This window comes from Ursus arctos, unplaced genomic scaffold (genome assembly GCF_023065955.2).
Source record: "Ursus arctos isolate Adak ecotype North America unplaced genomic scaffold, UrsArc2.0 scaffold_25, whole genome shotgun sequence".
In the NCBI taxonomy this organism is placed as follows: Eukaryota; Metazoa; Chordata; class Mammalia; order Carnivora; family Ursidae; genus Ursus; species Ursus arctos.
The window spans coordinates 10,821,853-10,834,652 of NW_026622930.1; the positions used below are offsets into that span (position 1 = coordinate 10,821,853).

Sequence of the window (12,800 nt, forward strand, 5' to 3'; positions counted from 1 at the left end):
CCTGCTTTCAAGCTGCAGAATGACACAAGTCTTCCTCTGGCCGCTGGCAGGCAAGACTCACCATAAAATCAGGAGAGCAGTTTACAGCTTTTCCATTTTTCTCACTCCTCATCAGCACACATTCACTTCTTTGGGTGTTGTTTGCATGGATTCCATTGTGGTGGTCTCAGTGTTACTTATCAGGATCTCAGGTTAATGTTGAGATTGAGTAAATTAATCTTTAATGTTTGGATTAAATTACTCCTACATTGATATGCTGTTACCGCTTTTCTAAAAATGATTCTATCTTTGCCATGGAAGCAGCTCGTTTGCTATCTGACGTCAGCTCCGTATCCAGCTTAGGGGTTCTTGTTACTCTATCCCTTATGTGATGAGCCAGCCTTTGCTCCTGTATTTTTCTAGAAGGATCCTTTTTTTCTTTCTTTCTTTCTTTCTTTCTTTCTTTCTTTCTTTCTTTCGGGACGAGAGGAGAGCAAATCTAATTGTTAGAAATTTCTTAATATTGAGGCAAAATTCCCGTTCTTTCAACATCCATTTAACATCCAGGACCTGCCTTTGGCACAACTGGGAAGTCAGTCATTTCTCCTCTGCCTCATGAGGGTCTGTCAGACACTTAAAGATAGCGCCTATGTCTCCCCTCAGGTTTCTCTTACATACGCCAAGTAATTTTGGTTGTTCAGAGCTTTTCTCCTGTGACAGGTCTCAAACTCCCTACTGTTCTTTTGCCCTCCTGCAAGAATCCTGGCATTTTGTCAGTGCCCTTTCTAAAACACAGGGCCCAGAACAGAACACAGCATCTCACAGGACAGCAGTGCAACCTTGTTCCATTGATCAGGACTCTGTGCTTGAATCTTAAAAGCCTGAGGTTGCTTCAGCCCTACCGCAGCCATGTCACAGTTTGTGTCCGTGCAGCTCAAGTGCCCAGTATCATTGTTACATAGGTTGTGGTTAAGGTTGTTTCCTGTCATCTTCCGTGCAGTTGATTTTCTTTCACTGAGATACAGAACTTTCTAATTTTCCTGATTCTATTTCACCTTCATTTTCACCCATCTGAACAGCCGATGATCGTGTCATCCGGTGTCATGAACTGTGTTTCCCAGCTCCAGCCTTTCTCCGACTGGCCAATTCCCACAACTGTGTCATTTCTACCTTCTCTTCTTTCCCTTGTGGTCCAGCGCTCTCCGCTATAGTATCTTACTCAAATTGTTGGATTTACACAGTTACTGTTTTCTTATACAATTGTGAGGATTCTCTGCCTCTTTCTATGGATCTGTCTCCACAGAACAGCAGATTTCCTATAGATATCATAGTCTGTTGCTACCTATTGTTACCCCATCCCATGAAGTCTTGGTGATTTCCATGAAATTTTATTTATCTCCTTGTTCTTTTTTACTATTGCTACTTTTAAGTATAGTGTCTAGCATACTAATGTTCCATAAGTAATATTTATGATTAAGAAGTATTTGCCTTCTCTTTTAGGCTGTGAGGATATCATTGCTGAGAGCATCTCATTAGATACCTTAATTGCCATCCTCAAGTGGAGCTCTCATCCCTATGGCTCTAAATGGGTGCACCGACAAGCTTTACATTTCCTCTGTGAGGAATTTTCCCAGGTCATGACTTCGGATGTTTTTTATGAACTCAGCAAAGACCATCTGCTCACTGCTATCCAGTCTGACTACCTACAGGTAATCATTTATACACCTCTCAAATTCATTATCATCCATGTGTGCACCAGGAAACCCACCTACACTCTATTCTCCCATCTAGGGAGATCAGCCCACCCAAGGGGTGCCCTCTTCAAATTCGTACAGGAAAAGCCTTCTAGCTCTCTGGCCCTTCGTGCACCTGCTGCAATGACTCAACATTGTGAACAAGCCCAAGTCCCAGCCAACTACACCAAAGGGGTTGAGGCAGTAGGCAAGGTCAGAAAGCATATCCCAACAGTGATTTTCTTGGCTTCCGTTAATTCACTTTAACGATTTCTTGTTTTTGGTGGAGTATCAGATACGTAAACTGTAGACAGTAGCTTAAGCAGCACAAAGTAAGAGTAGTATTTAATTTCTGATCTACTCAAATGCTTATAAAAACTCAGTGTGTCTTACCAAAATAGAATAAGGTTTTCAACTACTTATTTTTAATCAGAAGTAGCTTTCAGCAAATTCTTCTGTCATTGACTTATATGTCCATCTAATTTGGTAATTTAAACTAACAATAGATTTAAAATATTGTAAAAAATACTTTCAAGTAACATATGTTCAAGTTTAATTTTTTTGGCATTTGTTGTATGAATTTTATGCCGAAAACTATATAACAGTTTTAATGTTACAAAAACATAAACCCAAGGAGCCATTACCTATTTCTTTATATTTGTACTAGGAAAATAATAAAATGCTTCCATCCCAGTCAGAGATTCAGTGAAGAGTTAAATAATCCATTTAGCATCTGTGCTTTGATTGCAGTACAAATGTTGTCATAATTGGATTTGATTTATTTAGGATCTTTCTTCATTAACCTTGTTTCATTGTCCTGATCCGAACTGCGTGCATTATGGGGGTTAGGATTTGTCAGTTCTCTCAGATTATTGTCTTTAGAAAGCTTTGCATTTCTATTTAGGAAGTAAAAACCTTGGAGGGCAGCCCAGATTTGCTCTAAGATTTTCAGTAAAGTACAAAGAAATGAGGGGCACCTTGCCATTTCACAGACTGCTGGAAGGGCCCTTCACCAGTCAGTAGCATTCATGGTGCAGAGTGTAGTCTCTCTGCCGAAACAGGTGCTGGACCTGTGCCTTCTGCTCCTGCAGGAGATAGTAATCACAAGCCATCTGTATCCCTCTACTTTCATCTGCTTATCTCTGCCGTGTCCCAAGAAGAATCGAAGGCAGCTGTATAGAGACCATATAGTAGGATAAAATAAGGTTAAAATAGGTGAAGAGAATAGGATAACGGAAAAAATAAAGATGAAAACAAGAATAAAAAATTTAGTTGGAGCCAAGAGATAGGTTACTGGACACATGCGAAGTGGTCGTGTGTTTGCTGCTGGTGGACCACAGCTTTAGTGGAACATTTCAACCCTCCAGTGGAGAGGGAAAGGTGTTAAATTGCACACTGTGTGTACATCATGACCTAGGAAAAGTCATTAAGCAAATTTGCCATTTGTCCAACTTCACTAAAATAAATGTAAACCATTTTTATTCTAGGCAAGTGAACAAGATATCCTTAAATATCTGATTAAATGGGGTGAGCATCAGTTGATGAGAAGAATAGCTGACAGAGGTAAGCTCACAAAATTAGCTTGTATTGTAAATTTTTTATCCAGAGGCATGCTGTGTGTCAGTCTTGACAATAGGCATATTGCCTGGTAAAAACAGAAATTTTTACAATCCGTAAAATCCTTTAGTGGAGAAGGGTATACTTTGTTAGAAATAAATATACCAGAAGATTTTATTTTACAACTTTAAAAGGGTATTTTTAATGTTATCTGTATGCTTAATAATGTATGTTTACTGATTTATAGAAGTATTAGAATGAAATTTTTCGTTTAATGATTTTCATTTAAAGCATTGTTGATGGAAATGTTTAGGAATTAGATAGTGGTGATGTATGTATAACATTTTAAATATACTGAAAGCCACTGACTGAATCATATGCTTTAAAATGGTTAAAATGGTGAGGTTTATGTTATGTGAATTATACCTCAATTAAAAAATATATGACCCCCCCCCAAAAAAAGCATACTTGCTTATTTTTAAGTTTTGTGGAAGCTAAAGGGGAAAAAAAGCTTCTGAATGTCTTCCAACTGGGGATATTGCAGAAGAGGTAGAAACACCGTATGCATGCTCTTTCCCTCACAGAATGTTGTATTTCTCTATATAGCAAACCCAAAGCAAAACATTTCTTTTCAAAACATTTTAATTAGAAAAATTAAATACAGATTTCCCTTTCCTGTCATTTTTTGATGGCTTTTTTAGATATTTTACCTACCGTGAAGTTCACCTATTGAAAGTGTTCAAGCCAATGATAAATTTGTAGTGCATTTACAGAGTTGTTCTGTCACATTTCAAAATACACAAAAATTTCAAGTGAAACCTGCCTTTCAAAACCTGATTTCTCCTACTAATTTATTTCTCTATGGCCTACAAAAAAGCCTTTTAGCAATTCTCAGATGTGAATTGTTTTTAATATTAAAGCCACTACTATTTGGAACTTTTTGAAGTGCCAATATACCATCTATCCTTATTTGTAGATTCTGTATTTGCAAATTCACCTACCTGCTAAAATTTACTTCTAACCCCCAAAATCGGTATCCACGGCACTTTCATGGTCAATTGCAAACATACTCACAGTGAAAGAAATTTGAGTCCTCTGATGCACGTGTTCCCAGCTTCAGATGGAACAGGGTGACACTCTGCCGCCTTTTATCAGTTCTCATACTGCAAACAAGTGTCCTTTTCAGTATATTTAAGTGCCATCTCTTTCATATTTATGGGGGGCGGGGGTTGGTGATCTCACTGATCAAACTGGCCTGCCATTGTAACTTTTAGTGCTGTATGATGTTTCCAAGCCCAGGAAGGCTGTGATGTCCCTTAGAGAGAAAGTAGGAGTTACATAAGCTTCATTCAGGTATGCGTGACAGTGCTGTTGGCTATGAGTGCAGTGTTCATGAATCAACAATATATAGTAATAAGGTATCTTAAACAGAAACACACATAAAACAAAGTTATGTCTTGATGGACTGATAAAATTGTTGGGACCAGAGGCTCACAGGAACCTAACCCTGTGTTTCCCTTAGGAGCAGTGGTTCAGTATTTGCTAATTGTTTACACTGACTTTACAGAATAGGACTACTCCAAACAACAAGAATTAATTGTATATAATGCCACATAATCATTATAGGCCATAGGCTTATTCATTTATGTAAGGTTGGTAATGATGAAACATCATATTTATTTTGGGCAGATAATGAGCATCCTTGATAAGATTTCCCTTAAAATAGTAGTTTTCTGATGGGGTTAGAACAGAAGCCTCTTCCACAGGGATGAGAAGGAACCTTAGCACCCCAGGCTTCACTTTTCAGTCACCTGCATGTGTAAGGTTCTGCCCTTACCTGTTACATATTTGGGAGTTTTATGTAATATTTTATTTGAAAACAGGATGCCACTGTTTTAAGGGGAAAAGCTTTTTTTGAAAAGCAGTGCTTTGTATAAGTATAAAGCCAAATCATAGCAAGGCAAGGAAAAAACCCTTTTCCACATGCTTGCAACAATTTTATCTTGAATGATGCCAGAAAAAGCTTAGCTTCTCAAAAAAACAATGATTTCTTATCTCTCTATCCATGTGTCTGTCACTTGATTTAAGGGAAATACCTATTTGCCTATAGGGTGTTTACAAAAAATACAGCGGTTATGTTTCGGAATTTAAAGATTTTTTTTTTTTTTAATACAGCAAAAAATAAAAAAGAAGAAAAAAATATAGCCCCTAGATTATAGACATGATTAAAGATTCCCAAAATTTTAGTAATTTCTGTTTTCCATTCAATCTTATAAGCTTATATGTACTTCAGATCTTCTCCTTTCACTGATACCTAGTGAAGAAAACCTTTACCCTCCGCCCTGGACAGTGGGACTATATTGCATGTCAGAGATGAAAGTGTTCACTTTTATGCAGTAACATTCCCATATTATGGAGATTTAGGGACTGTCCTAAAAATCAAAGTTAAATACAGTCCACATTAAGTTTTGCTGCTTTAGATACCAGGTAATTAATACCTTGTTAAATTGCTGGTAAACATGGTAGCCTAGTGAGTATACTGGTAACCCACAGTGACCAGAAATGCCACTTGCCCTGTAAAGCCCTTATTTGTACTAAAAACTGGTCACAGCACTGAAAAAGCTTAAGAAGCAGCCCTTGGTCAAACTAGATTTTAATAGATTGTCATCTTTTCTCCTTTGAGTTAGTATGTGGAAAAGAATTCTTTATTTTTTAATGCAGAACAATCAAAAAAAGTTATCCTACTGTTGATATCATGCTTTGTCTTTGTCAAAGAAGATCTCTATTAAATACTTAAGACACAAAAATAATTTATAATCCTTTTTAAAGCAGATGCACTTAAGTGTAAAGCGTGTTACCGAAAGTGTGATAGAGAAAAAAGTTTGAAAATTTGGATTTGATTGGAGACTTTTCATTTTCTGTCTCATAGAGCCAAACTTACTGAGTGGCACTGCCCATAGTGTGAACAGAAGAGGCGTAAAAAGACGAGACCTAGACATAGAAGAGCTTAGAGAGATCCTTTCTTCTCTCTTACCTTTTGTGCGAATTGAACACATCTTACCTATAAACAGTGAGGTCCTAAGTGATGCGGTAAGAGCCTTCCTTCATTTATCTCTTTCATGATAAAAAAATACACCAAAATGTACAGGTTTATCTTTTTTTTTTTTAATCATTGTACATAATTTCTACTAATAGAGTATTGTAACACTGTGAAGTCCATGAGGACAGAGACAGTCATGTGTTTTGGGCCATATTGTGTCAGCCACTGGCACAAATAAAGGTTCAGTGAATGAGAGTTGAGTGGGTAGAGCAGTCTTACTTTTGAGAGAAGAGAGTCAGCCATTTATCAGTGTAGATCGAGTAGGTCTATTCACAAAGGAAAGGGTAGAGATTCCCTCTGGAGACTTTCCACACACAGCAACAGTAAATCAGGGAGCAGAAGAGGAGACTGGTTCAGTGGGAAAGGATGACTGAATCTTATGATCGTATTTCAGTTAAAAATTAATGGAGCTGATGATAGTACTTCCATAGTTTTTTTAAAGTGAATTTTTTAAACTAATAGAATTGCTTGAATTAATGGATGTGAAAAATAAATATTATAAATATTACTTCTTCACATGTTGGTTTATAACTTTAAGGCAGTGCTTATACACATCATCATAGTTTTTCAGCTGCTCAGAAACATAAAAGTCATCTGGAAAAAAACTGATGAGAATTTTTTTTCATTGCATACAAGTGATTGATTTTCTTTCTAAGTTTTGTTGAAATTCCAGTTAGTTAACATACAGTGTAATATTCATTTCAGGTGAGGAATTTTGTGATTCATCACTTACATACAGCACTCTGTGCTCATCACAACAAGTGCATTCCTTAATCCCCATGACCTACTTCACCCATCCCCCTCCCACCTCCCTTCTGGTAATCATTAGTTTGTTCTCTGTAGTTAAGAGTCTGTTTCTTGGGGCGCCTGGGTGGCACAGCGGTTAAGCGTCTGCCTTCAGCTCAGGGCGTGATCCCGGCGTTATGGGATCGAGCCGCACATCAGGCTCCTCCGTTATGAGCCTGCTTCTTCCTCTCCCACTCCCCCTGCTTGTGTTCCCTCTCTCGCTGGCTGTCTCTATCTCTGTCGAATAAATAAAATCTTTAAAAAAAAAAAAAGAGAGTCTGTTTCTTGGTTTTCTTCCCTCCCCCTGCCAATGTTCATTTGTTTGTTTGATAAGAATTTTTTTTATGTTCTCTAAAGAAAAAAGAATAAAGGGATAACTCTTCCAGAATTTAAAATATAATTTAAAACTCTAGGGATGCCTGTCTGGCTTAGTTGGTAAAGCATGCAACTCTTGATCTCAGGGTCATGAGTTCAAGCCCCACATCAGGCCGAGAGCTTAATTTAAAAAACAGAAAAACCCTCTAACTCGTGATGCTAGCAAAACAGACAAGACAAAATAGCCCAGAAAAAGATCCTCATGAATATATAAGAATTAAACATATAATAATCTGTCAGAAGTCAGTGAATCATTGTGGTGCTAGATTAGCTGGTGAGCTGGGGGAAATTTGTTTAAAGTTAAACCCTCATTTCACTTGCACACAAAATTAATCCCTGTTAGATTGCAGAATCAAATATTAAATTGAAACATGGAAAAAGTAGAAGAAAATAATTAAATATTTATGATTTTTTTTTTAAAGATTTTAATTTATTTATTTAAGAGACAGCAAGAGAAGGAATACAAGCAGGGGGAGTGGGAGAGGGAGAAGCAGGCTTCCCGCCAAGCAGGGAGCCTGAAGTGGGGCTCCATCCCCGGACCCTGGGATCTTGACCCGAGCCGGAGGCAGACACTTAATGACCCAGGTGCCTCTATGATATTTCTGATAAGAAAAAATGTTCAATCTCACTAGTAATCACACACACCAAAGAAGGCAAAATAAAGCCATAAGTTACTGTTTTTTTCACCAATTAAATCAGTATTTTTTGAAATAATATTACCATCCCATAGGGGAAGTATAACTGATTCATTAGTAGCATTGTCCTTAAATATTTGGAAACCGCTCAAATGTCTAAGAGAAAAAATAAAAGTAAACTATACTATGACTACTAAACTATACTATGACTACTCAACAGAATATTTTGCTCCCCCGAACAATGGTTATAAAGGTTAATATAGTAGCATGAAAAATGCTAATGATGGAATATAATTTCAGAAAGGATACAAAATAATGTATTTTTATATATTCTAGAATTCAATTATGTAAAAATCCATTTGAAAAAGACTGGAAGGAAATATATAAACATTATTACAGTTGGAGTAGATTAGAGTTATGAGTTTTTCTCTGTTTTCTAGATACTATCTAATGCTGTATTTTATTAGTTAAAAACAATTTTAACTGGGCACCTGGGTGGCTCAGTCAGTTAAGCGTCTGCCTTCCGCTCAGGTCTTGAGTCCCGCATTGGGCTCGCTGCTCAGCAGGGAGTCTGCTTCTCCCTCTACCCCTCACCCCTGCTCATGATCTCTCACTCGCTTGCTCTGTCTCTCAAATAAATAAATAAAATCTTAAAAAACAATTTTAACTAATGCAACAATTAGACACTTATTTAACAAGAGTAATATTGGACACAACAATGTTTGGTTTTTGTTTTGTTTTGTTTTTACAATGTTTGGTTTTATTTAAAACCTGGGACACGGGCGCCTGGGTGGCTCAGTCCATTAAGTGTCTGCCTTTGGCTCAGGTCATGATCCCAGGGTCCTGGGATGGAGCCCTGCTTCCTGCTCCCTGCTCAGTGAAGCGTCTGCTTCTCCCTCTCCCTCTGCCCCTCCCCCCTGCTTGTGCGCAGGAGCACAAGATCAGTTGATCTCTCTCTCTCGTGCTCTCTCTCAAATAAATAAAACCTTAAAAAAAAAAAAAGTTACTGGGACATAAACCAAATTGAGCCCTGAATTGGGTTTAGAAAAATTAGAACTTTGGTTTAGTAGACTTAGAAAATACATATCTCTGGGGCACCTGGGTGACTCAGTCGTTAAGCATCTGCCTATGGCTCAGGGAGTGATCCCAGAGTCCTGGGATCGAGCCCCGCATCGGGCTCCCTGCTCCGCTGGGAGCCTGCTTCTTCCTCTCCCACTCCCCCTGCTTGTGTTCCCTCTCTCGCTGCCTGTCTCTCTGTCAAATAAATAAATACAATCTTTAAAAAAAAAAAAGAAAGAAAATACATATCTCTGTTCTTAATTCCATGCTTCACCCAGAAGTCCCCAATGAAATTTTGCTAATAATGGCTATTAAGCATAAAACACTCTTAGTGTGTGCTAATAAGCACTGTGCTGAGTGCATAACCTGCATGACCATCATTAATCCTCACAACCACCTTAACGAGCTGTAGGTACGTGATTTATTTTCTCCTAGCACAGACAAGGACACAATGGCCACCACCGTTAGTTAGTCCTGCAGTGTCCCGTCTCCAGGGCCATCTGGGAGCCCTTAAAGTGAGGTCCAGATAAAAGGACGTGTCCATGCTCATGTGGCTGTTAAATGGGGAGCTAGGGATTTGTGTCCAGTCTGCCTCCCCTAGAGCTCTGTCCCTAACCACCAGCAGAGCACCTGTATTCTTGTACTGTAGATGCAGGCCCAAGAAGATGTGCTTCTTTTGTCTTGTGGGGGGTGGGGTGGGGATGGAATCCATTTCTAGGTGAATAAGGAAAAAATAGAAATTGGTTTTTATTAAAAGTTCTGAAAACTAGTCCAACTCATTATAGTTTTAATCATTATAGCTCTTGTTTTAAAGGCATCATTCCTCTGTATAGAGAAAAGTGGTAAATTACAGAACCTTTTTATTGCTGAATCCTTTAAATAGTCTTAAATATTTGGATTATTTTGAAATTTCACATATATTCCTAAATTTTCATGATTTGTAGGTGTAATTATTTATCTTAGTAGTATTCTAGGTCTACACAAATCTCTAGTTCATCTAAAAATAATTTTTTTTCAAGATGAAAAGAGGCTTGATTAGTACTCCTCCATCGGATATGCTTCCTACAACAGAAGGTGGAAAATCAAATGCCTGGTTACGGCAAAAAAACGCTGGAATATATGTTCGTCCTCGACTGTTCTCTCCCTATGTGGACGAAGCGAAGGTAATGAAAATCATTTTAAAATCTTAGAGTACGTTTTACGACCTATAAGCACAAAGATACTCATTGTGGTATTGTAAACATATTTAGAAATCGCCTAAATATCCAGTAATGGGGAAAGTGAAAGTAAACTCTGGTTTGGCTACTCACGGGAATAGTTTTCTGAAATCTTTAATTATCAAACATGTTTTTATAACTTAGGTCGTGTCGAATTGCGCTTCACATTTTTCTCATCTTAGTTGGTGTTGCAAATTGTTAATTTGGAAAAAAAAATAAATTTTACTGAAATGATAGTATTTTGTGATCTGAAAGAAGATTGCACACGTTTTTTTTTAAACTAAAGAAATGACACGGTTTCTTCTAATGTTTTTCTGTAATGGCTGACTGTTGGAAATTATGTTTAGTTTTAGAATAAGTGCACAAAACTAAGATAATATTTCAGGCTTATTAAGTAAATTGTGTATTATAATATGAAGAACTCCAAGAAAATATGGTAATGTGAAAATGGAATACTGTGATGTTTATTAGCTGTGTTTGACAACCATTAGAACTTTGGGATGGCCCTTTGAGGGACTGACACTCTTTGAAAGTCAGGAATCACCATTAAGCTTTGTGAAACAGATTAACGGCAAAACATTGTGTTTCAGTATAGAATTAAGTTACCTTAAATTTTGTCTCATGTTGATTGTCAGAGCTCCTGGCTTAAGATATGTGAAAGGATTTGTGAGAAGTTAATTTTATTGAGTAGGTCAATAATCTACCTTTTATTGAGTGGTTGGCACTTTAAATAGTCTAAAATAGGAAAAAAGCAAGATGATTGGGTCTGGTTTTTCAGAAATAAGTTCAGTGCTCAACAGCACACAGAGGCCTTTACCAAAGGTTGCGTCTGGTGATAAAAGGTCTGTAATAAATGACCCTGCATTCTGCTCTGTGTCAGAATGGGGCAGCAGGGAGCTAATCAGATAGTCCTCCTGGGACTTCCCTGTTCCCTGATGGCTGAACCCACACTTAAGTAGATAATTGCCCCCAGGAAATGTGGGAAGGGTTTATACATTACATCATTTTGGCCACTCTGTAGTTTGTTGAGATTCATCTGAAACTAACTTAACAATTGGGTTTATATATAGGTCTGTTGAATTTAAAATCGATCTTCAGTATTTTGTATTTTGAGCATTTCTTGTTGGATCTGATATTTAGCCCATGTATTGATTATAGTAACTTTAGATATAATTTCCTTCTGACTAATTTTTTACGTTCCTTCAAATTTCAAATACTTTAATTAAAAGCAAACAGTCAGAAGATGATTATTTCTTTTCAAAGATGATACAGAAGGATTCTTTAAAAATTAAAGAAGTAGGGGTTCTTTCTCCTTTCACTATTAATTTTAAGCTTCATGCACTGAAAACAATAAATCAGTTTCCTTTTTATGTGATGAAGGCTATAATCTTTCTCCAAACGTGACTCACAGAGATGAGTTGACAGATTCTCTTAATACTGAATTGTTATTTTAGTCAGTGCTGGATGAGATGATGGTGGAGCAAACAGATCTTGTGCGTTTGCGAATGGTTAGAATGTCCAACGTGCCAGACACACTTTACATGGTGAACACCGCCGTGCCACAGTGCTGTCACATGATGAGCCACCAGCAGATCAGCAGTCACCAGTCAAGCCCTCCTTCAGTCGTAGCCAATGAAATTCCAGGTGAGATGGTAGCCTTCTGTCAGGCATTTATATTTAAATGAATGATCTGATCATTTTTGTAGCCTTTTTATATGTGCTCATTCTCTCCACTTTCCAATACCCATTATGCATTGTTCTTGTTAAAAAATTAATACTTAATAAGGTAGGGTTTTTTGTTTCATGTTTTATTTTCCAGTAACAGATGTGGGCAGGTTTTCCGGTTAGCCCATGGTTTCTCAGCCTTGGCCGTTGACACAGTTCTTTGTTGGGGGGCTGTCCTGTGCACTGAAGTGTGTTCAACAGCATCCCTCGCCTATCCCCCCAGATACCAGTAGCATGTGCACGTACACACACACACACACACACACACACACACACACACACACTTCTTAGTGACAACCTTTGGGAAACACTTTTCTGTTTCTAGACATTGCTAAATGTGCTCTGTGGGGCAAAATTGCTTCCTGTTGAGAACCGCTAGTTCAGAGGAATTCAGATTTTTCATCACCATAAAGCATTGCTCACATAAGACTCTTTGAGGAGAGTTATAAACTTGTATCTTTGAGTCTAGACATTTGTTCCCAAATGTGATCACTGTTGGTTTCCTAGAGATCCATCCAGCTTCCCAGGATCTGCTCTGTGAGTTCTCTTGTAGCACAGGCTTCTGTCTTGACTTTGAGGAAATTGACCATGGTTAGAGATATAACTGTTAAGTCCAAAAATTTCTGAACATCAG

At 37.7% G+C, this 12,800-nt stretch overlaps 1 protein-coding gene across 2 annotated transcripts in view; it reads left to right on the forward strand.

Annotated features, from left to right (window-relative positions):
• The window catches only part of BTBD7 (BTB domain containing 7), a 78,077-nt gene that overhangs the window by 54,216 nt on the left and 11,061 nt on the right, over nucleotides 1-12,800 (forward strand). For both annotated transcript variants that reach the window (XM_057318486.1, XM_026515408.4), the window contains 5 exons: nucleotides 1,480-1,688; nucleotides 3,200-3,275; nucleotides 6,199-6,359; nucleotides 10,244-10,387; nucleotides 11,896-12,085. In XM_057318486.1, the coding sequence (XP_057174469.1) occupies nucleotides 1,480-1,688; nucleotides 3,200-3,275; nucleotides 6,199-6,359; nucleotides 10,244-10,387; nucleotides 11,896-12,085 (780 nt within the window). The remainder of the gene's footprint in view (nucleotides 1-1,479; nucleotides 1,689-3,199; nucleotides 3,276-6,198; nucleotides 6,360-10,243; nucleotides 10,388-11,895; nucleotides 12,086-12,800) is intronic.